The 25604-nt window shown below is 55.9% G+C and overlaps 2 protein-coding genes across 3 annotated transcripts; both read left to right on the top strand.

The window, feature by feature from the left end:
* Positions 1-1136: 1136 nt before the first annotated feature.
* Positions 1137-13076, top strand: LOC107310641 (microtubule-actin cross-linking factor 1-like). Of its 2 annotated transcripts, none has more exons than XM_015856476.2 (6): positions 1137-1305; positions 1983-2126; positions 4856-5044; positions 7432-7530; positions 10382-10543; positions 12735-13076. In XM_015856476.2, exons 1-6 carry the CDS (start codon positions 1267-1269, stop codon positions 13059-13061), a joined length of 960 nt encoding a protein of 319 aa, XP_015711962.2. In that variant the 5' UTR covers positions 1137-1266; the 3' UTR covers positions 13062-13076. The 2 variants fall into 2 exon arrangements, with proteins under 2 accessions (XP_015711962.2, XP_032298834.1); XM_032442943.1 differs by having other exon boundaries at positions 1139-1305; positions 7432-7534; positions 12735-12883.
* Positions 13077-13261: 185 nt separating this feature from the next.
* Positions 13262-24049, top strand: LOC107310657 (microtubule-actin cross-linking factor 1-like). The gene is made up of 6 exons (XM_015856494.2): positions 13262-14755; positions 15023-15097; positions 20407-20525; positions 21366-21547; positions 21921-22041; positions 22859-24049. The coding sequence occupies exons 1-5, from the start codon at positions 14276-14278 to the stop codon at positions 21947-21949; spliced, it is 885 nt and encodes a 294-aa protein (XP_015711980.1). The 5' UTR covers positions 13262-14275; the 3' UTR covers positions 21950-22041; positions 22859-24049.
* The last annotated feature ends 1555 nt before the right edge of the window (positions 24050-25604 follow it).

Raw genomic sequence — 25604 nt, 5'->3', positions numbered from 1 at the left:
TGCAGGAATGGGGTTGCAGGAATGGAGGGATGCAGGATTAGGGATGCAGGAATAGGGATGCAGAAGTGGGGATGCAGAAATAGGGGGATGCAGGAATAAGGATGCGGGGGGGGGATGCAGGAGACGGGATGCAGGAGTGGGGATGCAGAAGTGGGGCTGAAGTAATGGGGGGATGCAGAAATGGGGGGATGCAGGAGTGGGGATGCAGGAGAGAAGATGCAGGAATGGGGATGCAGAAGTGAGGATTGCAAGAGAGGGGATGCTGGAATAGGGATGCAGGAGTGGGGGATGCAGGAGTTGGGATGCAGAAATAGGGGGATGCAGGAATAAGGATGCAGGGGGGGATGTAGGAGACGGGATGCAGGAGTGGGGATGCAGAAGTGGGGGTGAAGTAATGGGGGATGCAGAAATGGGGGATGCAGGAATGGGGATGCAGGAATGGGGATGCAGGAGCGGGGATGCAGGAGAGAAGATGCAGGAATGGGGATGCAGAAGTGAGGATGCAAGAGAGGGGATACAGGAATAGGGATGCAGAAATGGGGGGATGCAGGAACAGGGATGCAGGAGTGGGGATGCAGGAGTGAGGATGCAGGATTAGGGATGCAGGAATAGGGATGCAGAAGTGGGGATGCAGAAATAGGGGGATGCAGGAATAAGGATGCAGGGGGGGGATGCAGGAGACGGGATGCAGGAGTGGGGATGCAGAAGTGGGGCTGAAGTAATGGGGGATGCAGAAATGGGGAGATGCAGGAATGGAGGATGCCGGAGCGGGGATGCAGGAGAGAAGATGCCAGGAATAAGGATGGAGCAATAGGGATGCAGGAATAGGGATGCAGGAGAGAGGATGCAGGAATCGGGATGCAGGAATGGGGGGTTATGGGGCTGTGTGTTATTGAGTTGTGACTTGTGGGGTTGTGGGTTATGGGGCTGAGGGGTTATGGATCCATGGGGTTATGGGTTATGGGGTTATGGTGTTGTGAGTTATGGGGCTGTGGGTTATGGGGCTTAGGGGTATGGGGCCACAGGGTTATGGTGCTGTGCATTATGGGGCTGTGGGGCCGTGGTGCTCTGGATTATGGGGTTGTAGGTTCGGGGGTTGTGTTGCTGTGTGTTGTGTTGCTGCGTTGCTGTTGATGATGCGCTGGGAGCTGACGTGTGCATGCTGTGCTGCAGGCGGAGGAGTTCCACACGTTGCTTCAATCCTTCCTGGGCCACCTCTCCCAGTCCGAGAAAACCCTCAAATCCTGCATCGTCCCTGAGGACAGCATGCAGCGCAACCTGCAGGAGAGCATGCAGCAGATGCAGGTCAGGGACTGCGGCGGCTGCAGGGATGGGGGGCTACAGCAGCATCAGCTGCAGGGATGTGTTGGTTGCAGCATCAGCTGCAGGGCTGCGTTGGTTGCAGCAGCATCAGCTGCAGGGCTGGGGTGGGTGCAGCAGCATCGGCTGCAGGGCTGCGTTGGTTGCAGCATCAGCTGCATGGCTGTGTTGGATGCAGCAGCTGCTGCTGCAGTGCTGTGTTGGGTACAGCATCAGCTGCAGGGCTGCGTTGGATACAGCATCAGCTGCAGGGCTGTGATGGGTACAGCAGCATCAGCTGCATGGCTGGGGTGGGTGCAGCAGAATCAGCTGCAGGGCTGTGTTGGATCCGACTGCAGTGCAGTGCTGCCATCAGCTGCAGGGCTGTTTGGTTGTTAGAGCCAGCTGCAGGTCAGCATCAGCTGCATCTCAGTGCCTGCAGCAGCCGCATGCTGCCTCCCCCACCTCCAGCACAGCCTCTTTCTGTCCCTGGACTCACACATCACATGCAATGCCCCATTGCCGACCCTGCAGCCAGCTCCATAGGCTGCATGTGGGGCTGCAGCGCTGCCCTCCTCGCCCTGTGGGTCCCACCGTATCCAGACGTGGGATCCCCATGGGGCTGTGGGGCCGCCCTCCCCCCTTATCCCCCCCCAACCCCGTCCCTGCTGTTGCTGTTGCAGGAGCTGCAGCAGTCGCTGCAGTGCCAGCAGCTGGAGCTGGATTGCATCTCGTCGCTGGGGGAGGAGATCCTGTCCACGTGCCACCCCGACGCCGTCGTCACCATCAGGACGTGGCTCAGCGCTGCCAAGAGCCGCTTCCAGGAGGTGGGAGACCATCCTGAGACCCCCATCAATCACCCCCCATCACCCCCATCATCCCCCTCCCCACATAATCCCCCCCCCCCATCATCCCCCACCCCCCATTAATCATCCCGCCCCATCTTCCCCCTTCCCCAGTATCCCCACCTCCCATCATCCACCCCGCATCACCCCCATCACCCCCCATCATTACAACCCCCCATCATCCCCCTCCCCTATAATCATCCCCCACAACCCCATCTATTATCCCACCCCCATCGCCCCCCCCACATCCCACCCCCATCATCCCCACGCATCCCATCATCCCCATTCACCCCCATCATTACAACCCCCATTAATCATCCCCCACCCCCCACCATCCCCCCCCAATATCCCCACCCCCATTATCCCCCATCATCCCCAACCCCCAATAATCACTCCCCACCTCCATCATCCCTGTCATCCCCCACCCCCATCATTAACAACCCCCATCATCCCCACCCACCATTATCCCTTACCGCCGCATTAATTACCCCACCCCCATCATCCCCATTACCCCACCCCCATCATACCCCACCCTCATCATCATCCACCACCGCATCATCACCCCCCACCCCATCGTTTGTACACCCCCATCATCCCCTACCTCATCAAATCATCCGCCCCACCCCCATCACCCCATCATCCACCCACCCCATATCCTCCATCCCCCATTAATTATCCCCCACCCGACCGATCATGCCCCCTCACCCCCATTAAATTATCCACCTACCCCAATTAATTATCCTCCACCCCATCATCCGCCTGTCACCCCCATAACTCCCCATCATCATCCCACTTCCAATCCCCCTTCCCCGCATACATTCCCACCCCAATCCCCCCAGCATACCACCCACCCCCATCATCCCCACCCTCCATTATCATACCCCCACCACCCATTACTCTCCCCACCGCCCATTATACATCCCCCACCGCCCCAATTTTTTAAATTTCCCCCCACCACCATCATCCCCTATCACCCCCCACTCCCATCATCCCCCACCTCCCATTAATCATCCCCCCCCCCCATCCATCGCCCCGTCAACCCCCTCCCAAGTCATCCCCATCCCCATTCATTCCCCACCCCCATTCATCACCCAAATAACCCCCATCACCCCCCTACCCTCCATCGATCCCCCTCCACCGCCACTGCACAGGGCTCTCCAAAGCCCCCCCGGTCCCATACAGGAATGGAGACAATGTGTTGGGCTCCATCCTGCAGCGCCCTCACGGGGTGGATGCTGCCACCCACTGGTTCTGCCCACCAACCTGGTTCTGTCCATCAGCCCAGTTCAGTCCCTACAGTCCGGTTCCGTCCATCAACGCCGGTTCTGTCATCAGCCCAGTTCTGCCCACCAGCCCATTCAGTCCATCACACCATCCAGTCAGTGCCCATCAATATCCTGGTCCAGTTCCCCCCATGATCCCGGTTCTGTTCTCATCCCGGTTCGGTTCCATTATCCCCGGTCTGGGCGGTTCCCCACCATTATCCCCGGTTCGTTCTCATCGCAGTTCGTTCCATGGTCCCGGTTCTGTTCTCATCCTGGTCCGTTTCCCCCCATGATCCTGGTTCTGTTCTCATCCCAGTTCGGTTCCCATCATCCCGGTCCGGTTCACGCCATGATCCCGGTTCTGTTCTCATATTAGTTTGGTTCCCCCCATGATCCTGGTTCTGTTCTGATCCCAGTTCGGTTTCCATGATCCCAGTTCTGTTCTCATCCTGGTCCGGTTCCCCCCATGATCCTGTTTCTTGTTCTGATCCTGGGTTCGTTGTTCTCATCCTGGTCCGGTTCCCATGATCCCAGTTCTGTTCTGATCCCAGTTCGGTTTCCATGATCCATCCCAGTTCTGTTCTCATCCTGGTCCGGTTCCCCCCATGATCCTGTTTCTGTTCTGATCCTGGTTCTGTTCTCATCCTGGTCCGGTTCCCATGATCCCAGTTCCGTTCTGATCCTGGTCCGTTTCCCCCCATGCTCACGGTTCCGTTCTGATCCTGGTTCCGTTCTCATCTCAGTTCGGTTCTGATCCCGGTTCCGTTCTGATCCCGGTTCTGTTCCCATGCTCCTGGTTCCGTTCTGATCCTGGTTCTGTTCTCATCTCGGTTCCGTTCTGATTCCGGTTCCGTTCTGATCCCGGTTCTGTTCCCGTGCTCCCGATTCAGTTCTGATTCTGGTTCTGTTCTGATCCCAGTCCAGTTCCCATGCTCCTGGTTCCGTTCTGCTCCCAGTTCCGTTCTTATCCCAGTTCCGTTCTGACCCCGGTTCCGTTCTGCTCCCGGTTCCATTCTGCTCCCGGTTCCATTCTGCTCCCGGTTCCGTTCTGCTCCCGGTTCCGTTCTGCTCCCGGTTCCGTTCTGACCCTGGTTCCGTTCTGCTCCCGGTTCCGTTCTGCTCCCGGTTCCGTTCTGCTCCCGGTTCCGTTCTGACCCTGGTTCCGTTCTGCTCCCGGTTCCGTTCTTATCCCAGTTCCGTTCTGACCCCGGTTCCGTTCTGATCCCGGTTCCGTTCTGCTCCCGGTTCCGTTCTGCTCCCGGTTCCGTTCTGACCCCGGTTCCGTTCTGACCCCGGTTCTGTTCTAGACCCCGGTTCCGTTCTGGCCCCGGTTCCGTTCTTATCCCAGTTCCGTTCTGCTCCCGGTTCCGTTCTTATCCCGGTTCTGTTCTGACCGTGGTTCTGTTCTGACCCCGGTTCCGTTCTGCTCCCGGTTCCGTTGTGCAGGTGTTCAGCCTGTCCCAGCAGCTGCAGGTTGCGCTGTTGGCTCAGCAGCGCCGCATGGAGGCGGATCGTGACGAGCTGCTGCGGCTGCAGCTCTGGGTGGCGGCGGCCGAGGAGGCGCTGCGGGAACGCGACCTAGAACCCATACCGGACCTAGAACCTGCGCTGAGGGAGCTCAGCAGGCAGCACCAGGTAATGGGGGGTCTATAGGGGATTTAATGGGGGTTAATGGGGGTTAGTGGGGTTTAATGGGGGGTTTATTGGGGTTTAATGGGAGGTTTAATGGGGGTCAATAGGGTTTAATGGGGGTTAGTGGGGTTTAATGGGGGAATTAATGGGGCTAATGAGGGGTTTAATGGGGGTTAATGGGGTTTAATAGGGGGTTTAATGGGGTTTAATGGGGGTTTAATGGGCGGTTTAATGGGGGTTAATGGGGGAATTAATGGGGCTAATAAGGGTTTTAATGGGGTTTAATGGGGTTTTAATGGGGTCCTTATAGGGGGATTTGAATGGGTTAATGGGCTTAATGGGGGTTAATGGGGTTAATGGGGATTTAATGGGGGTAATGTGGTTTAATGGGGGGTTTAATGGGGGTCTATGGGGATTTTAATGGGTTAATGGGCTTTAAAATGGGGGTTTAATGGGTTATATGGGAGTTTAATGGGGGGTAATGGGGTTTAACGGGGGGTTTAATGGGGGTTTAATGGGGTTAATGGGGTTTAATGGGTTAAATGGGGTTTATGGGTTTTACTGGGGTTTACTGGGTTTAATGGGGGGTTTAATGGGTATGGGGGTTAATGGGGGGTTTAATGGGTTTAATGGGCGTTTAATGGGTTTAATGGGTGGGTTTATTGGGTTTAATGGGAGGTTAATGGGGGTCCATAGGGTTAATGGGGGTTAGTGGGGTTAATGGGGAATTAATGGGGCTTAATGAGGGGGTTTATGGGGGTTTAATGGGAGGAGGGCATTCTTAATGGGGTCTATAGGGGATTTAATGGGGTTAATGGGGCTTTAATGGGGGTTTAATGGGGTTAATGGGGAGTTTAATGGGGGGTAATGGGGTTTAACGGGGGGTTTAAATGGGGTTTAATGGAGGTTTAATGGGTTTTAATGGGGGTTTAATGGGTTTACTGGGGTTTAATGGGGGGTTTATAATGGGTTTTAATGGGGGTTTAATGGGGTTAATGGGGGTTAATGGGGTTAATGGGGTTAATGGGGGTTTTAAATGGGGTTAATCGGCGCAGGGGTTTAATGGGGTTAATGGGGACTTACACGCGCTTTAATGGGTTTAATGGGGTTTAATGGGGTTAATGGTGGTTTAACTGGGGGTTAATAGGGTTTAATGGGGGTTTATGGGTTAATGGGAGGTTTTAATGTGGGGTCAATTGGGTTTTAATGGGGTTAGTGGAGTTTAATGGGGGAATTAATGGGGCTAATGAGGGGTTTAATGGGGTTTAATGGGGGGTTTAATGGGGTTAATGGGTGGTTTATTGGGGGTTTAATGGGGTTTAATGTGGGGTTTAATGGGGGGTTTATTAGGGGTTTAATGGGGGGTTTAATGGGTTAATGGGTGGTTTTATTAGGGGTTTAATGGGGTTTAATGGGGTAATGGGGGTTAATGGGGGGTTTAAATTGGGGGTTAATGGGGTTTAAGGGGGGTTAATAGGGGGTTTACTGGGGTTTAATGGGGGTTAATAGGGTTTAATGGGGGGTTTATTGGGGTTTAATGGGAGGTTTAATGGGGGTCAATGGGGTTGTATGGCGGTTAGTGGGGTTTAATGGGGGAATTAATGGGGCTAATGAAGGGTTTAATGGGGGTTTAATGGGGAATTAATTGGGGCTAAATGAAGGGTTTAATGGATTTTAATGGGGTCTATAAGGCGACTATTAATGCGGGGTTAATGGGGGTTAGTGGGGTTAATGGGTAATGGGGGTTAATATGGGGGTTTAATGGGGGTTAATGGGGGGGGGGAGAGGCTTCTAAATGGGGGGTAATGGGTTTCAACTGGTTTATCGCGGCAGCGCTTAATGGGGTTAATGTTTAAATCAGCGGGTCTAATTGGCGTTAGTAGGGCGGGTTTTTAAATGGGGGTAATGAGGTTTAATGGGGGTTAAATGGCCGGGTTAAATGGGGGGGTTTTAAATGGGGTAAGTGGTTTAATGGGGGGTTTAATGGGAGTTTAATGGGGGTTAATGGGGGATTAATGGGGGTATTGGGATTTGATAGGCTTATGGGGTTTAATGCGGGGTTTAAAAATGGGCGGTTAGTGGGGTTAATGGGCGACTCTAATGGGGCAAATGAGGGGTTAAATGGGGGTTAATGGGCTTTCTCGGGGTTATGGGGTTATATGGGGGTTTAAAATTGGGGTTTAATGGGGGTTTAATGGGGTTTAATGGGGGTTTAATGGGGTTTAATGGGGGGTTTAATGGGGATTAATGGGGTTTAATGGGGGCTTTAATGTGGGTTAATGGGAAGTTTAAGGGGCGTTTTAATGGTGGTTTAATGGTGGTTTTAATGGGGGGATTAATGGGGGATGTGGGGTGTATGGGGGGGTCTGAATGGTTGCACGGTGCCATAGGAATTCATGGAGGAGCTGGGCCGCATGCAGGACGACGTGGACAAGGCGACTAAAGGCTGCAGGGAGCAGATGATGGGAGGCAGCAACAGGACGGGGGCGGCACGTAAATAATGCGGCCGGGACCCCAAATAACACTGAGATCAATGGGAACCCAAAATCACACTGAGATCAATGGGAACCCATGGGACCCCAAACCACACTGAGATCAATGGGACCCCAAAACAACATTGACCTCAATGGAACCCCAAAACCACAATGAGCTCAATGGGACCCCATGCGAACCCATCACAGCACTGACCTCATTGAGACCCCATCACAGCACTGACATCAATGGGAGCCCAAAATGTCATTGACCTCAATGGGACCCCAAAAGGACACTGAGATTAATGGGATCCCAAAATCACACTGAGATCAATGGGAACCCATGGGACCCCAAAATGACACTGAGATCAATGGGGACCCAAACTACACTGAGATCAACGGGACCCCAAAATCACACTGAGATCAATGGGACCCCAAAATAACATCTCAATGGAATCCCAAAAGGACACTGAGATCAATGGGACCCATAAGCTACACTGAGCTCAGTGGGACCCCATGGGACCCCAAAAGGACACTGAAATCAATGGGATCCCAAAATCACACTGAGATCAATGGGACCCCAAAATTACATTGAGATAAATGGGACCCCGAAAATACACTGAGATCAATGGGAACCCAAAGCAACATTGACCTCAATGGGACCCCAAAATGACAGACACTGAGATCAATGGGAACCCATGGGACCCCAAAAGGACACTGAAATCAATGGGATCCCAAATCACACTGAGATCAATGGGACCGCATGAGACCCCATCACAGCACTGACCTCAGTGGGACCCCATGAGACCCCATAAACAGCACTGACCTCATTGAGACCCCATGAGACCCCATCACAACATTGACCTCAATGAGACCCTATGGGACTCCATCACAGCACCGACCCCATTGGGCCACTATTAGACCCCATAAGCAGCACTGACCTCATTGAGCCCCTGTGTGACCCCATAAACAGCACTGACCCCATTGGGCCACTATTAGACCCCATAAGCAGCACTGACCCCATTGGGCTGCTATGAGACCCCATAAACAGCAGTGCCCTATGATGTGACCCCATACACTCCAAGTGTCCCTATGATGTGACCCCATACACTCCAAGTGTCCCTATGATGTGACCCCATACACTCCCTGTGTCCCTATATGTGACCCCATACACTCCCTGTGTCCCTATATGTGACCCCATACACTCCCTGTGTCCCTATATGACCCCATACACTCCCTGTGTCCCTCTATGTGACCCCATACACTCCATGTGTCCCTATATGACCCCATACACTCCTGTGTCCCCTATATGACATTGACACTCCGTGCCTACCTCACTCACTGCCCCTTGTGCCCACCTCGCTATATGTGACCCCATTACACTCTCGTGTCCCTCTATGGACCCCATACACCCCATGTGTCCCTATATGACCCATACACTCCCTGTGTCTCCTCTATGTGAACCCATTACACCTCCATGTTGTCCCTATATATGACCCCATACACTCCCTGTGTCCACTATATGACCCATACACTCCTCGTGTCCCTCTATATGACCCCATACATCTCCCTGTGTCCCTAATATGACCCCATAACCACCTCCCTGTGTTCCCCTCTATGACCCATACACCCCTGTCGTCCCCTTATATGTGACCCCATACATCCCCTGTGTCCCTATATGACCCCCATAGCACTCCCATGTGTCCCTATATGAACCGCATAAATTCCCTGTGTCCTCTATGTGACCCATACACTCCCCTGTGTCCTATATGACCATACACTCCCTGTGTCCCTCTATGTGACCCCATACACTCCCCTGTTGTCCTATATGACCCCATACACTCCCTGTTCCCTAATATGTGACCCCATACACTCCCTGTGTCCCTATTATGACCCCATACACCTCCATGTGTCCCCTATATGACCCATATAACTCCCTGTGTCCGCTCTAGTGACCCCATACACTCCTGTGTCCTATTGACCCCATCACATCCCTGTGTCCCTCATATGTGACGCCCATACACCTCCCGGTGTGTCCCTCTATGACCCCATACCTCCTGTGTCCCTATATGTGACCCCATACACCCAATTGTCCCTATCATGACCCCATTACACTCCAAGCTGTCCCTAATGACCCCATACACCTCCCTGTCCTCCCTCTATATGGACCCCATACACTCCCGTGTCCCTATATGGACCCAATACACTCCTGTGTCCCTAATATGGTGACCATACACCCCTGTGTCCTTCTCATGACCCCCATACACTCCCTGTGTCCTCTCTATGTGACCCCATACACTCCCTGTGTTCCCTAATATGTGACCCCATACACTCCATGTGTCCTATATGGACCCATCATCCCTGTGTCCCTATTATGTGACCCCATAGCACTCCCTGTGTCCTATAGTGTGGACCCCATACACTCCCCTGTTGTCCCTATATGTGACCCGATACACTCCTGTGTCCTCTAATGTGGACCCCATACACTCCTGTGTCCTATATGTGACCCATACACTCCCTGTTGTCCCTCTATGTGGACCCCCATACACTCCCTGTGTCCCTCTATGATGACGCCTATACACTCCCTGTGTCCCTATATGTGACCCACATACACTCCCTGTGTCCCTCTATGACCCCATACACTCCGCTGTGTCCCTATATGTGACCCCATTACACTCCTGTGTCCCTCTATGAACCCCATACACTCCTGTTGTCCTCTAATGTGACCCCATACACTCCATGTGTCCCTATTGACCCCATACACTTCCCTGTGTCCCTCTATGTGACCCCATACACTCCATGTGTCCCTATATGACCCCATACACTCCCTGTGTCCCTCTATGTGACCCCATTCCCTCTGTCCTCCCAGGCCGCAGCAGCCCCAAAGCAGCATTGCATCCGCAGTGTCCTCAGATGCAGCATGGATCCGCAGCTCCCGGGACGTTGCAACTTCCTGCCAGCGCTGGCAGCAAGCTGTGGCTGCGGCATTGGAGCGGCAGTACCGGCTGGAGACAGCAATCAGCGCCTGCAGAGAAGGTGCGGCTGGTGCACTGCGGTGTGAGGGGTGTGCAGGATGTGCATGGTGTGTAGTGCGTGCTCAGTTGCATGTGCAGGGTTGCAGTGTGCCAGTGTGTCCAGAAGAGTTTTGCAGTTGCGGGTGTCGTGTGCTGTGGACCATGCCATGCAACGTGCTGGGTGTGGTGCATGCGGGTGCATGGCAGCGTGTGCAGTGGTGTTCTGGTGTTGATGCCATGCATGCCACTGGAGTGAGTTGCATGTCTGGGTGTGCAGTGCATGCAGGTGTGCAGTGTGCAGCGTGTGCAGGGTTTGCAGTGTGCTGGGTGTGCAGTGCATGCAATGCGCAGTGTGCAGCGTGTGCAGGGTTTGCAGTGTGCTGGGTGTGCAGTGCATGCAATGTGCTGGGTGTGCAGCATGTGCAGGGTTTGCAGTGTGCTGGGTGTGCAGTGCATGCAATGTGCTGGGTGTGCAGGGTTTGCAGTGTGCTGGGTGTGCAGTGCATGCAGTGTGTGCAGTGTGTGCAGTGTGTGCAGTGTGTGCAGTGTGTGCAGTGTGTGCAGTGCTGCAGTGTGTGCAGTGTGTGCAGTGTGTGCAGTGTGTGCAGTGAATGGTGTGCAGTGTTTGCACGGTATGCAGGGTGTGCACTGAATGCAGGGTGTGCAGGGCGCAGGATATGCAGGGTGAGCATGTGTGCAGTGTGCTGGATGTGTGGGGTATGCAGGGCATGCAAGGTGTGCAGTGTGCAGGCTCTGCAGGGCGTGCAGAGCATGCAGGATGTGCAGGGTGTGCATTGAATGCAGTGTGCTGGGTGTGCAGTGTGCAGGGTGTGCATTGAATGCAGGGTATGCAGTGTGCAGGGTGTGTGTGCAGAATGTGCAGTGTGTGCAGGGTATGCAGAGTTTGCAGGATGTGCAGTGTGCTGGGTGTGCATTGAATGCAGGGTGTGCAGGGTGTGCAGAGCATGAAGGATGTGTGGTGTGTGCAGTGTGCAGTGCATGCATGGTGTGCAGCATGTGCAGTGTGCAGTGCATGCAGGGTGTGCAGTGTGCAGTGTGTGCAGTGTGCAGCGCATGCAGGCCATGCAGGAGATGGTTTAAAGCCTGGGGGTGCAGCTGCACGTTGGCCATCATGGATCCCATTGCTGCGAGCACGGAGCCGCAGGCACAGCAGCACCCAGATGCCGTTGGTTCCCCCATCCAGCCCTGCAGCTGCTCAAGGCCGGGCTGCATGCGGCCCAGGGCAGCACGGTGCATTTCGAGGTCTGGAGGCTGCATACGTGCATGCAGCCCTGTATATGGGGCAGATCTTCACAGCCTTTGGGGTCCATTGCATCCAGCTGCCCCATGGTCCCACCTCAGTGGGGTCCCTTTGGCCTGGACACCCCACGGTCCCACCTCAATCCATTCTGTGTCCCATACACCCCATGGCCACGCGGTGCCGGGGGTCCCATACATGAAGCCCTCCCTTATGGGTCGAGGTCAGCCCCATATGTTCCATGGATGGGATCAGCCCCATAAGCTGCCCCATGGCCTTTGGGGTCCCTTCAGTCTGGACACCCCCTGGTCCCACCTCAGTCCATTCTATGTCCCATACACCCCATGGCCACGCGGTGCCGGGGTCCCATACATGAAGCCCCCCCTTATGGGTCGAGGTCAGCCCCATACGATCCATGGATGGGATCAGCCCCATAAGCTGCCCCATGGCCTTTGGGGTCCCTTCAGTCTGGACACCCCATAGTCCCACCTCAATCCATTCTGTGTCCCATACACCCCACAGCCTCACGGTGCCGGGGTCCCATACATGAAGCCCCCCCTGTGGGTCAAGGTCAGCCCCATATGTTCCATGGATGGGATCAGCCCCATAAGCTGCCCCATGGCCTTTGGGGTCCCTTCAGTCTGAACACCCCCTGGTCCCACCTCAATCCATTCTGTGTCCCATACACCCCACAGCCACACGGTGCTGGGGGTCCCATACACAAAGCCCCCCCCTATGGGTCGAGGTCAGCCCCATATGACCCATGGATGGGATCAGCCCCATAAGCTGCCCCATGGCCTTTGGGGTCCCTTCAGTCTGGACACCCCCTGGTCCCACCTCAGTCCATTCTCTGTCCCATACACCCCATGGCCACGTGGTGCCGGGGTCCCATACATGAAGCCCCCCCTTATGGGTCAAGGTCAGCCCCATAAGCTGGGTGTTGTGCCCCACAGCTGGAGGCGTTCTCGCACTTTGAGTTCTCGCAGTGGCGGCGGCGCTTCCTGCACTGGATCGCGCAGATGAAATCCCGCGCGCTCGACGTCTTCCGCAGCATTGACCGCGACCAGGACGGACGCGTCAGCATCAGGGAATTCATCGACTGCCTGCAGGCGTCCAGTGAGAGCAACGGGGGGAACGGGGGGCAACACACCCCAGGGGGGGTCACAGCCCCATTGGGTGCCCCAACCCCATTGGGTGTCCCATCCCTACTGAGTGACCCAACCCCATCCCGACTGGGTGAATCAATTCCCATTGGGTGTCCCATCCTAATTGGGTGATCCATCCTTATTGGGTGTCCCGACCCCATTGGGTGTCCCCATCCATACTGGGTGACCCAACCCCATTGGGTGCCCCAACCCCATTGGGTGTCCCATCCTTATTGGGTGTCCCATCCCTACTGGGTGAATCAATTCCCATTGGGTGCCCCATCCTTATTGGGCGTCCCATCCTTATTGGGTGTCCTGACCCCATTGGGTGTCCCAACTCCATTGGGCGTCCCATCCTTATTGGGTGTCCTGTACCCATTGGGTGTCCCATCCTTATTGGGTGTCCCATCCCCATTGGGTGTCCCATCCCGACTGGGTGAATCAATTCCCATTGGGTGTCCCAACTCCATTGGGTGTCCCATCCTTATTGGGTGTCCTGACCCCATTGGGTGTCCCATACCCATTAAGTGTCCCATTCTTATTGGGTGTCCCCATCCATACTGGGTGTCCCATCCCCATTGGGTGTCCCATCCTTATTGGGTGTCCTGACCCCATTGGGGTCCCATCCCTACTGGGTGTCCCTTCCTTATTGGGTGACCCTACCCCATTGGGTGTTCCATCCTTATTGGGTGTCTCAACCCCATTGGGTGTCCCACCCATACTGGGTTATCCAACCCCATTGCGTGTCCCATCCTTATGGGGTGATCCATCATTATTGGGTGATCCCATCCCCATTGGGTGTCCCATCCTTATTGGTTGCTTTGACTCCATTGAGTGTTGCATCCCTACTGGGTGAATCAATCCCCATTGGGTCTCCCAACCCCATTAGGTGTCCTGGCCATACTGGGTGATCCATCCTTATTGGGTGTCCCGATCCCATTGGGTGTCCCATGTCCCATCTTTATTGAGTGTCCCATCCCCATTGGGTGTCCCATCCCTACTGGGTGATCCAATCCCATTGGGTGTCCCATGTCCTATCCTTATTGGGTGTCCTGACCCCATTGGGTGTCCCATCCCTATTGGGTGATCCATCCTAATTGGGTGATCCAATCCCATTGGTTGTCCCATCCCCATTGAGTGTCCCATCCTTCTGGGTGTCCCGACCCCATTGGGTGACCCATCGATACTGGGTGATCCATCCTTATTGGGTGTCCCGACTCCATTGGATGTCCCATCCCCATTGGGTGTCCCATCCCTATCGGGTGACCCATCCTTATTGGGTGATCCAGTCCCATTGGGTGTCCCATATCCCATCCTAATTGGGTGTCCCGACCCCATTAAGTGTCATGACCCCATTGGGTGTCCCATCCCTACTGGGAGATCCATCCTTATTGGGTGTCCCGATCCCATTGGGTGTCCCATCCTTATTGGGTGTCCCATCCATACTGGGTGTCCCAATCCCATTGGGGTCCCATCCCTACTGGGTGATCCATCCTTCTGGGTATCCTGACCCCATTGGGGTTCCATCCCTATTGGGTGATCCGACCCCATTGGGTGTCCCATCCCTACTAGGTGTCCCATCCTTATTGGGTGTCCCAACCCCATTGGGTGTCCTGACCCCATTGGGTGTCTCACCCCACTGGGCGTCTCCCCTATTGTGTCCCCCCCATTGTGTGCCCCACATCACTCTGGAGCTGGCGGCGGTGGCCAACATCTTTGACGCCAACAACGACGGCTTCATCGACTACTGCGAGTTCATCAGCGCGCTGCACCCCAACCGCGACCCACAGCGCCGCGCACACGACGCCGACCGCATCCAGGATGAGGTGTGGGGAGAGGATGTGGGGCTGAGACCATGGGGAGATGTGGGGCTGCGCCATGGGGCTGAAACCATGGGGCTGTGCCATGGGGAGATGTGGGGCTGAGACCATGGGGTACCATGGGGCTGTGCTATGGGGCTGAGACCATGGGGCGCCGTGGGGCTGAGACCATGGGGTGCTGTGGGGCTGAGACCATGGGGTGCCATGGGGCTGAGGCCATGGGGCTGCGCTATGGGGCAGCGCCGTGGGGCTGATCCTGGTGGGACCCCGCAGGTGAACAGACAAGTGGCGCAATGCAACTGCGCCAAGCGCTTCCAGGTGGAGCAGATCAGCGCCAACCGCTACCGCGTGAGTGAAGGGGGAGGATGGGGGGCACGGCGGGGGGTACGAGCACCCAGACCCCATAGTGGGCAATGATACCCCATAATGGGCACCAAAACCCCATAATGGGCACCAAAACCCCATAATGGGCAGCAAAACCCCATAATGGGCAGCAAAACCCCCATAATTGGCACCCAAACCCCATAATGAGCAGCAAAACCCCATATTGAGCACCCAAACACCATAGTGGCCACCCAAACACCCTTAATGGGCACCAAAACCCCATAATGGGCACCAAAACCCCATAACAGGCACCAAAACCCCCATAATTGGCACCCAAACACCATAATGGGCAGCAAAACCCCATATTGGGCACCCAAACATCCTTAATAGGCACCAAAACCCCCATAATGGGCATCCAAACACCATAATGGGCACCAAAACCCCAATAAAAGGCACCCAAAACCCCGTAATGGGCATCAACACCCCATAATGGGCAGCAAAACCCCCATAATCAGTACCTGAACCCCATACTGGGCATCAAAACCCCAGTAATGGGCACCCAAACACCATAATGGGATCCAAAACCCCATAATGGGCACCCAAACCCTATAATGGGCAGCAAAACCCCATAATGGGCAGCAAAACCCCATAATGGGCAACGAAACACACATAACAGGTACCAAAACCCAATAACAGGCACCCAAAACACATAACGGGCACCCAGATCCCACTCCACCCCATTGCTGGGCACCCCAATATCTTCACCCCACTGTTGGGCACCCCTACATCCCCACCCCATTACTGGGCACCCCAATATATCCATCCCATTACCGTACACCCCATTATCCCCCTATTACCGTACACCCCATTATCCCCCCATTACTGGACACCCCAATATCCCCCTATTACCGTACACCCCATTATCCCCCTATTACCGTACACCCCAATATCCCCCTATTACCGTACACCCCAATATCCCCCTATTACCGTACACCCCAATATCTCCCCATTACCGTACACCCCAATATCCCCCTATTACCATACACCCCAATATCCCCCTATTACCGTACACCCCAATATCCCCCTATTACCGTACACCCCAATATCTCCGCTTACTGTACACCCCAATATTCCCCTATTAACCGTCACCCCAATATCTCCCCTAATTAACCATACACCCCAATATTCCCTATTACCACGTACACCCCAATACTCCCCTACTTACCCGTACACCCCAATATCTCCCCATTACTGTACACCCCAATATCCCCCTATTACCGTACCACCCCAATATCCCCTATTACCATACACCCCAAATATTCCCCTATTACCGTACATACCCCAATTATCCCCCCATTACCATACCACAGCCAATATCCCCGCTATTACCTCGGGTAACACCCCAACATGCCCCCTAATTACCGCGTAACACCCCAATATCCCCCTATTACCGGAGTACCCCCATTATGCCCCCTATTACCATACCACCCAATATGCCCCTATTGCCGTACACCACCAATTCCCAAATCCCCCTATTACCGTACACCCCATTATCCCCTATTACCATACACCTCCCAATATCCCCCATTACCGTAACACCCAATAATCTCCCCATTACCGTACACCCCGAATATCCCCTATTACCGTACCACCGCCAATATCCCCCCTATTATACCGTACCCCCCATTATCCTCCTTTACCGGGTACACGCCCAATAATCCCCCTATTAACCGAGTACACCCAATATCCCCCTATTACCGTACACCCCATTATCACCCCTAATTACCGTACACCCATATCCCCTATTACGTTACACCCCAATATCTCCCATTACCCGTACACCCCAATATCCCTCCTATTACCATACACGCCCAATATCCCTATTACAGTACACCGCCAATATCCCCCCATTACTGCACACCCCCAAATCACCCACTATTAACCGTACATCCCCAACATCCCCCTATTACCGTACACCCAATAATCTCCCCATTACTGTACACCCCAATATCCCCCTATTACCGTACACCCCATTATCCCCCTATTACTCAGACCCCCCATTATCCCCCTATTAAACCGTACCCCAATATCCCCCTATTACGCGTACACACCCATTATCCCCCTAATTACCTTGTACACCTCCGCCAACATCCTATACCTGTGTAACAGCCCCAATAATCCCCCTATGTACCGTACACCCCCATATCCCCCTATTACCGTACACCCCCAATATTCCCCCTATTACCCGTAAACCGCCCCATTATCCCCTATACCGGTACACCCAACATCCCCTATACGCGTACACCCCAACATCCCCCTATTACGCGTACACCCCCGAATACCCCTATTACGTACACCCCAATATCCCCCTATTACGTACCCCCGCATTATCCCCCTATTACCGGTAACACCCCAATATCCCCCTATTACCGTACACCCAATATGCCCTATTAGCCCTACACCCCAATATCCCGCTATTAACCCGTACACGCCCAATATCCCCCTATACCAGTACCCCCCATTATCCCCCTATTACCACGAACCCCCATTATCCCCTATTACCGTACACCCAATATCCCCCCTATTACAGTACACCCGCAATATCCCCTATTACCGTCCCAATTATCCCCCTATTACCGCGTACACCCCAACATCCCCTATTACTGTACACCCCAACATCCCACCTATTACCGTACACACCCAATATCCCCCTATTACCGGTACCCCCCATTATCCCCTATTACCGTAACAACCAATATCCCCTAATTACCGTACACCCCAACATCCCCTATTACCGGTTACACCCAATATCCCCTATTACCCGCGTACAACCCCATTATCCCCTATTACCGTACACCCCATTATCCCCCTATTACCGTTAACACCCCAATAATCCCCCATTACCAATACACGCCCAATATCCCCTTAATTTACCTGTACACCCAATATCTCCCCATTACCCGGTAACCCCAAACCACCCCATTACATAACACGCCCAAATCCCCCTATTACCTTATCGGTACTCGTACATCCCCAATATCCCCCTATTACCGTACACCCCAACATCGCCGCTTTACCATACACCCCAAATATCCCCTATTACCCGTACAACCCCAATATTCCTCCCCATTACCGTACACCCCAATATCCCGCTATTACACTACACCCCAATATCCCCCATAACCGTACACCCCAATATCCCCCTATTACCTACCACCCGCAATATCCCTATTACCGTACACCCAAACATCCCCTCTATTAACCGTACACCCAATATGCTCCCCATTACTGTACACCCCAATATCCCCTTTATACCGTACCCCAATACCCCCTATTAACCGTACAGCCACCAACAATCCCCCTATTACCGTACACCCCAAATATCCCCCTAATATACCGTAGCACACCCAACATGCCCCCTATTACCGTACATCCCATTATCCCCCTATTACCGTACACCCCAACAATCCCCTATTAACCCGTACACGACGCATTATCCCCCATTACTGTACACCACCCAAATATCCCTATTAACCGTACACCCCAATATCCCCCTATTAAACCGTAGCACCGCCAATATCCCCCTATTACCCTACCCCCAAATGCCCTATTACCGTACACCCAAATATCTCCCCATTTACCTGTAACCACCCCAATATTCCCCTATTACCGTACACCAACATCCCGCTATTAACCGTACACGCCCAATATCCCCCTATTACCCGTACACCCCAAACATCCCCGCTATTACCGTACACACCATTATCCCCCATTACTGTACACCCCAATATCCCCCTATTACCGTACACCCCAATATCCCTATTACCAGTACACCCCATTATCCCCCTATTAACCTGTATCAGCACCCAATATCCCCCTATTACCGGTAACACCCCAATATCTCCCCCATTATACCGTACTACCCCAAATATTCCCCCTATTTACCGTACACCCCAACATCCCCCTATTACCCTACACCATATCCGCCCCATTAACGTACACCCAATATCCCCCCTAATTACCATACACCCCAATAATCTCCCCATTACCGGCGTACACGCCCAATATCCCCCTATTACCCTACACCCCATATCCCCAATAACCGTACACCCCAATATCCCCCTAATTACCGTACACCCAATATCCCCACTATTAACCATAACCCCAACATCCCCCTATTACCCGTACACCCAAATATCTCTCCCATTACTGTACAACCCCCAAATATTCCCCTAATTTAACCCGTACACCACCCACAACATCCCCTATTCACGCGTACACCCAATATCCCCCCTATTACCGTACACCCCAACATCCCCATATACCGTACACTTCCATTATCCCCTATTACCGTACACGCCCAACATCCCCCATTACGCGTACACCCAATTATCCCCCCATTACTGTTACACCCCAATATTCCCCTAATGTACGCGTACACCCCAATATCCCCTATTACCGACCCCCCATTATCCCCCTCATTACGCATAACCCCAATATCCCCTATTACCCGTACACCCCATTATGCCCCTATTACCGTACATGCCCCAAATATCCCGCTATTACCTCCTAGCACCCGCAACATTCCCCCTAAAAATTTTAAACACCGTACACCCCAATATCTCCCCATTACTGTTACACCCCAATATCCCCCTATGCCGTACCCCATTATCCCCTATTACCGCGTACACCCCCAATATCCCTATTGACCGTACACCACATCCCCTATTACCGTACAGCCCCAATATCCCGCGCTATTACCGTACACTTTCCATTACCCTATTACCGTACACCCCAATATCCCCCTAATTACCGTACCCCCCATCTACCCCCTAAATTACCGTACACCACATCCCCTATACGCGTACACCCCATATCCCCCTAATTACCGTACCCCCAAATTATCCCTATTACCGTACACCAATATCCCCCTATCTACCGTACACGGTCCCATTAATCCCCGCTATTACCGTAACACCCAATATCCCCGCTATTTAACCCTACACCAACATACCGCCTATTAAACCGTACACCCCAATACTCTGCGCCCATTACTGTACCACCCAATATCCCCCTTATTGAGTACCCCCCATTATCCCCTATTACCCGTACACCCAATATCCCCTATTACCGTACACCCAACATTCCCCTATTACGTACACACCCAAATCCGCCTATTAAAAACCGTACACCCCATATCCGCCCTATTACCGTACACCCCAATATCCCCCTATTTACCGCCTCGCCCCAATATCCCCATTACCATACACCACAAATATCCCCCTATTACCGTACACCCCATTATCCCCCCCGTTTTGGGGCCGTTCCCGCAGTTTGGTGAGTCGCAGCAGCTGCGCATGGTGCGGATCCTTCGCAGCACGTTGATGGTTCGTGTCGGGGGCGGCTGGATCGCGCTGGACGAGTTCCTGTCAAGGAACGAACCCGTGCCGAGGTGGGACCCCCCCCCGTCCCTATAATACCACCCTATAACCCCCCCACCCACAGCAGGACCCACAACCCACCCATAGCCCCTCCCCACCCCACATCCAGGACCCCCATAAACTCCCCTCCCCCCACATCCAGGACCCCCCAACCCCCTCCCCCTTTAACTCCACCCACCACCCCAACATAGGACCACCGACAACCACCTCCCCTCCCCTGTAACCCCCCAACCCCACCACAAAATGCCAGGACCCCCAACCCCCCCATAACCCCTCGCACCCAACATCCAGAGAACCCCTACACCCCTCCGCCCTGTAACCCCCGCACCCCACCATCCCAGGACCCCACAACGCCTTCCCCCCCTAAACCATTCCCCAACACCAACATCCAGGACCCCCAACTCCCCCCGCATATAACTCCCCCCCCGACCCACATCCAGGACCCCTCAACCACCCCCCTATAACCCCCGCCCACCCCCACATCCAGGGACCCTCAACCACCATCCCCCCGATAACCCGCCCCCCACCCCACATCCAGGACCCCTGACCCTGCCCCCATAAACCTCCCCAATCCCACATCCAGGACGCGCCATAACTCCCCCCCTCCCAACATCCAGGACCCCCCAACCCCCTCCCCTATAACGCACCCCCAACCCACATCCAGGACCCAGCCCCCCCCCCCCCCATAACTCCCTCCTCCCACATCCAGGACCCCCAACCCCACCCCCACCTATAGCCCCCCCTCCCACCCCACATCTAGGACCCGCGCCCCAACCCCCCCCCCCCACTAACCCCTCCACCCCACACCCAGGACCCCCCAACGCCCCCCTTTTACCCCCATTATCCCGCAGTGAAGGGCCGGACCAACGTGAAGATCAACGAGAAATACCTGAGTCCCGACACCTTCGGAACCGGCCGATGCTCCGGGATCCAATCGGCACCATCGTCCAAAGCTCTGTCCCCCAGCCGGTCCAATTCCAGCCTCAGCCTCTACAGCAGCGCATCGGCACCCAGCAGCCCCTTGGCCAGGAAGGTACGGCCGGGACCGGGACTGGGACCGGGACCGGGACCGAGATTGGAACCGGGACCGGAACCGGGACCGGAACCGGGACCGCCCCCCCGATCCGATTCCAACCCTTTTCGGGACTGGAACCGGGACCGGGACTGGGACCGGGACTGGAACCGGGACCGGGACTGGGACCGGGACTGGAACCGGAACCGGGACCGCCCCACTCCCCCTGACCCATGACCAGAACCGGGACCGAAACCGGGACCGCTCCGCTCCCCCCAACCCAGGACTGGGACCGCCCCGCTCCCCCCGCCCCCCCGACCCGATTCCGACCCTTTTCGGGACCGGGACCGCCCCGCTCCCCTCGCCCCGGTTCCGACCCTTTTCGTTCCCGCAGTCGGTTCGGCGGCGGACCCGCTCCGGTGACCGCTGCCCTCCCACCCGCGGTTCGCTGCCGCCCGACGGCGCGGAGCTGCGCTTCAACGCGGCCGAGGAGGAACCCCACGCCACCCCACCGGGTGAGTCCCGTGGGGTGGGGAAAGGAGTGGGGAGCTGGGCTCCGCTGACCCCCGCTCATCCCCGTCCATCCCCGTCCATCCCCATTCATCCCTGCTATTCACCGTCCATCTCCNTTCATCCCCGTCCATCCCCGTCCATCCCCATTCATCCCTGCTATTCACCGTCCATCTCCGTTCATCCCCGTCCATCCCCGTCCATTCCCATTCATCCCCACTCATCCCATCTTATCCCCGCTCATCCCCGTTCATCTCCATCCATCCCCGTTCATCCCCGTCCATCCCCGTTCATCCCCGTCCATCCCCGTTCATCCCCGTCCATCCCCGTTCATCCCCACTCATCCCCGTCCATCCCCGTCCATCCCCGTCCATCCCCATCCATCCCCGTTCATCCCCGTCCATCCCTGTCCATCCCCGTCCATCCCCGTCCATCCCCATCCATCCCCATCCATCCCCGTCCATCCCTGTCCATCCCCGTTCATCCCCGTCCATCCCCGTTCATCCCCGTCCATCCCCGTCCATCCCCGTCCATCCCCGTCCATCCCCGTCCATCCCCGTCCATCCCCGTCCATCCCCATCCATCCCTGTCCATCCCCGTCCATCCCCGTCCATCCCCATCCATCCCTGTCCATTCCCACTCATCCCAGTCCATCCCCATCCATCCCTGTCCATTCCCACTCATCCCAGTCCATCCCCATCCATCCCAGTTCATCCCCATCCATCCCCACTCAGCCCCGTCCATCCTGGCTCATCCCGATTCATCCCCGTCCATCCCCGTTCATCCCAATTCATCCCGGTTCATCCCCATCTCTCGTTTCAGATCCACCCGACGGTTCCCCCCTGGAGCGCCGCAGTCCGTGCCGCTGACCCCCCGTTGCCGCCCGGCCTCGGCCGCCCCCCACTCAGGACCGTCCCCCCTGGGGCTGGAGGACGGACACGCCGCGGGACCCCCAGCTCCAATGGCGGCTCTGACGGCAGCTCCACGCCGATGGCTGCGCTGTGGGTCCGGGAGCACCCTATGGATATATGGATATGCAACCCCCCCCACACACCCCCCAACCTCCCACCCCAAGGCCACACGTGGCCGCCCGATGTCCCCCGCTCCCTGTGCCGCTTCGGCGCTGCGCTCCCGGGAGCACTCGGCCCAAAAGACCCAAATAAAGACCCCCAAAAGACCCAAAATGCCATTAATTTGCCCCAAAACTCTGGGACCCCACGCTCCGTCCCTGCGCCCCGGGGGCGCTCAGCTTCAGCCGGGCCGGGCCGTCCATCCGCTCCCGGTGGGTGCGGGGTTCCCCCTTGGGCTCACGGCCCCGATTCTGGTGCTACCCCCCCCACAACCCCTCGCCTCTCGGCCGCCCCTCCCCAACCCCCCCAACCCCGGGTGGGGGTCCCTCTTTCCTCATCCCGGTCAGGAGGTCCCTCTTTCCTTGTCCCAGGCAGGGGGTCCCTTTTTCATCATCCTGTGCAGGGGGTCCCCCTTTCCTCGTCCCGGGAGGGGGGTCCCTCATTCCTTGTCCTGTGCAGGGGGTCCCTCTTTCCTCATCCCGGGTGGGGGGTCCCTCATTCCTCGTCCCGTGTAGGGGATTCCTCTTTCCTCATCCCAAGTGGGGGTCCCCCGCATTCCTCGTCCCAGGTGGGGGATCCCCCTTTCCTCGTCCTGGTGGGGGATCCCTCTTTCCTCATCCCAGGTGGGGTCCCTCTTTCCACGTCCCAAGTGGGGGTCCCCCCCTTTCCTCGTCCCAAGTGGGGGTCCCCCCCTTTCCTCGTCCCAGGTGGGGCTCCCCCTTTCCTCGTCCTGGTGGGGGGTCCCTCTTTCCTTGTCCCGAGAGGAGGGTCCCCCTTTCCTCGTGCCGGGTGGGGGGTCCCGGCTGCGCCCCGCATGTTCCCCGCTCCCCACTAACCGGACGGCATTAGAGCTGAATGTAACCACGGCGGGGCGCAGCCCCACAATAAACACTCGAGGGCTTTTTCCGTCCGCATCCAAGGGCGGGCCGGGCCGGGCCGTGTGTCTGTCCGTGTGTCTGTCTGTCTGTCTGTCTGTCTGTCTGTGTTTGCTGCCGGGCTCCCTTCCAACCCAACGGCACCAGACGCGGCGCCGGCCGCATTTGGCAGCGGGTCGGTCCGGGCGCTGCTCCGCGTCCCCTCCCGTGCCAGGAACGCGGCGCTGCGGCTCCTGCCGTGACGAGGTGGGGGATGAGAGGGAGGCGCAGCCCACGCCCACACTGCAACCATGGGATGGGCCGTGGACTCAGCCCCATCCAGCCCAGCCCCCTCCTATACCATCCATCGCATCCCATCCCATCCCATCCCATCCCATCCCATCCCATCCCCCATCCCCGCACCTCCAAACCCACCTCTATCCCCATCCCATCCCATCCCAAACCCATCCCCATCCCCGCCTCTAATTCCCATCCTATCCCACCCATCCCATCCCATCCCATAATATCCCATCCTATCCCTTCCCATTTCACCCCCATCCCATCCTATCTCATCCCATCCCCCTCCCATCCCCATCCCCACTTCTATCCCCATCCCATCCCACCTCATCCCATCCCCATCCCACTGCCATCCCATCCCACCCCCCTCCTGTCCTCATCCCTACCTCTATCCCCATTCCATCCCATCCCCATCCCATCCCACCTCATCCCATCCCATAATATCCCACGCCATGCTATGCCATGCTATGCCATGCTGTAATATGCCATGCCATACTATGCCATGCCATGCTGTGCCATGCTATGCCATGCTGTGCCATGCCGTGCCATGCCATGCCATGCTGTGCCATGCTGTGCCATGCTGTGCTATGCCATGCTGTGCCATGCTGTGCTATGCCATGCCGTGCCATGCTGTGCCATGCTATGCCATGCTGTGCCATGCTGTGCCATGCCGTGCCATGCCGTGCCATGCTGTGCCATGCTGTGCCATGCTGTGCCATGCCATCCTATGCCTTGCCGTGCCATGCTGTGCCATGCTGTGCCATGCTGTGCTATGCCTTGCCGTGCCATGCTGTGCCATGCCACGTCATGCCATGCCATGCCATGCCATGCTGTGCCATGCCATGCAGTGCCATGCTGTGTCATGCCATGCCATGCCATGCCGTGCCATGCCATGCCATGCTGTGCCATACTGTGCTATGTCATGCCATGTCATGCTGTTCCATGCCATGCCATGCCAGGCTGTGCCATGCTATGCTGTGCCATACTATCTCATGCCATGCCGTGCTGTGCCGTATCATGCCGTGCTGTGCCATGCTATGCTGTACCATGCTATCCTATGCCATGCTGTGCCATGTCATGCTGTGCCATGCCATGTGTTGTTATGCATTGCTATGCCATGCTGCGCTATGCTATGCCATGCCGTGTTGTGCTATGCCATGCTGTTCCATGCCGTGCTGTGCCGTGTTGTGCTGTGCCATGCATTGCCATGCCATGCCATGCTGTTCCATGCCATGTAGTGCCATGCCATGCTGTTCCATGCCATGCCATGTTGTGCCATGCCATGCTGTTCCATGCCATGCCGTGTTGTTCCATGCCATGCTGTGCCGTGTTGTTCCATGCCATGCC

This window comes from Coturnix japonica, chromosome 2 (genome assembly GCF_001577835.2).
Source record: "Coturnix japonica isolate 7356 chromosome 2, Coturnix japonica 2.1, whole genome shotgun sequence".
NCBI classification, from domain to species: domain Eukaryota; kingdom Metazoa; phylum Chordata; class Aves; order Galliformes; family Phasianidae; genus Coturnix; species Coturnix japonica.
The sequence above is the reverse complement of the archived record's forward strand: the minus strand, read 5'-3'. Positions and strand labels throughout refer to the sequence as shown.

What these genes read in the sequence shown, in the direction of transcription:
- LOC107310641 (XM_015856476.2), top strand. Translation starts at nt 1,267, where the DNA reads ATGCAGCGCAACCTGCAGGAGAGCATGCAGCAGATGCAG. An exon ending in CCAAGAGCCGCTTCCAGGAG is followed by an intron (nt 2,127 to 4,855) that starts GTGGGAGACCAT and finishes TCCGTTGTGCAG; the next exon opens with GTGTTCAGCCTGTCCCAGCA. An exon ending in AGCTCAGCAGGCAGCACCAG is followed by an intron (nt 5,045 to 7,431) that starts GTAATGGGGGGT and finishes ACGGTGCCATAG; the next exon opens with GAATTCATGGAGGAGCTGGG.
- LOC107310657 (XM_015856494.2), top strand. Translation starts at nt 14,276, where the DNA reads ATGACCCCATTGGGTGTCCCATCCCTACTGGGAGATCCATCCTTATTG. An exon ending in CCGACCGCATCCAGGATGAG is followed by an intron (nt 14,756 to 15,022) that starts GTGTGGGGAGAG and finishes GGGACCCCGCAG; the next exon opens with GTGAACAGACAAGTGGCGCA. An exon ending in AGGAACGAACCCGTGCCGAG is followed by an intron (nt 20,526 to 21,365) that starts GTGGGACCCCCC and finishes ATTATCCCGCAG; the next exon opens with TGAAGGGCCGGACCAACGTG.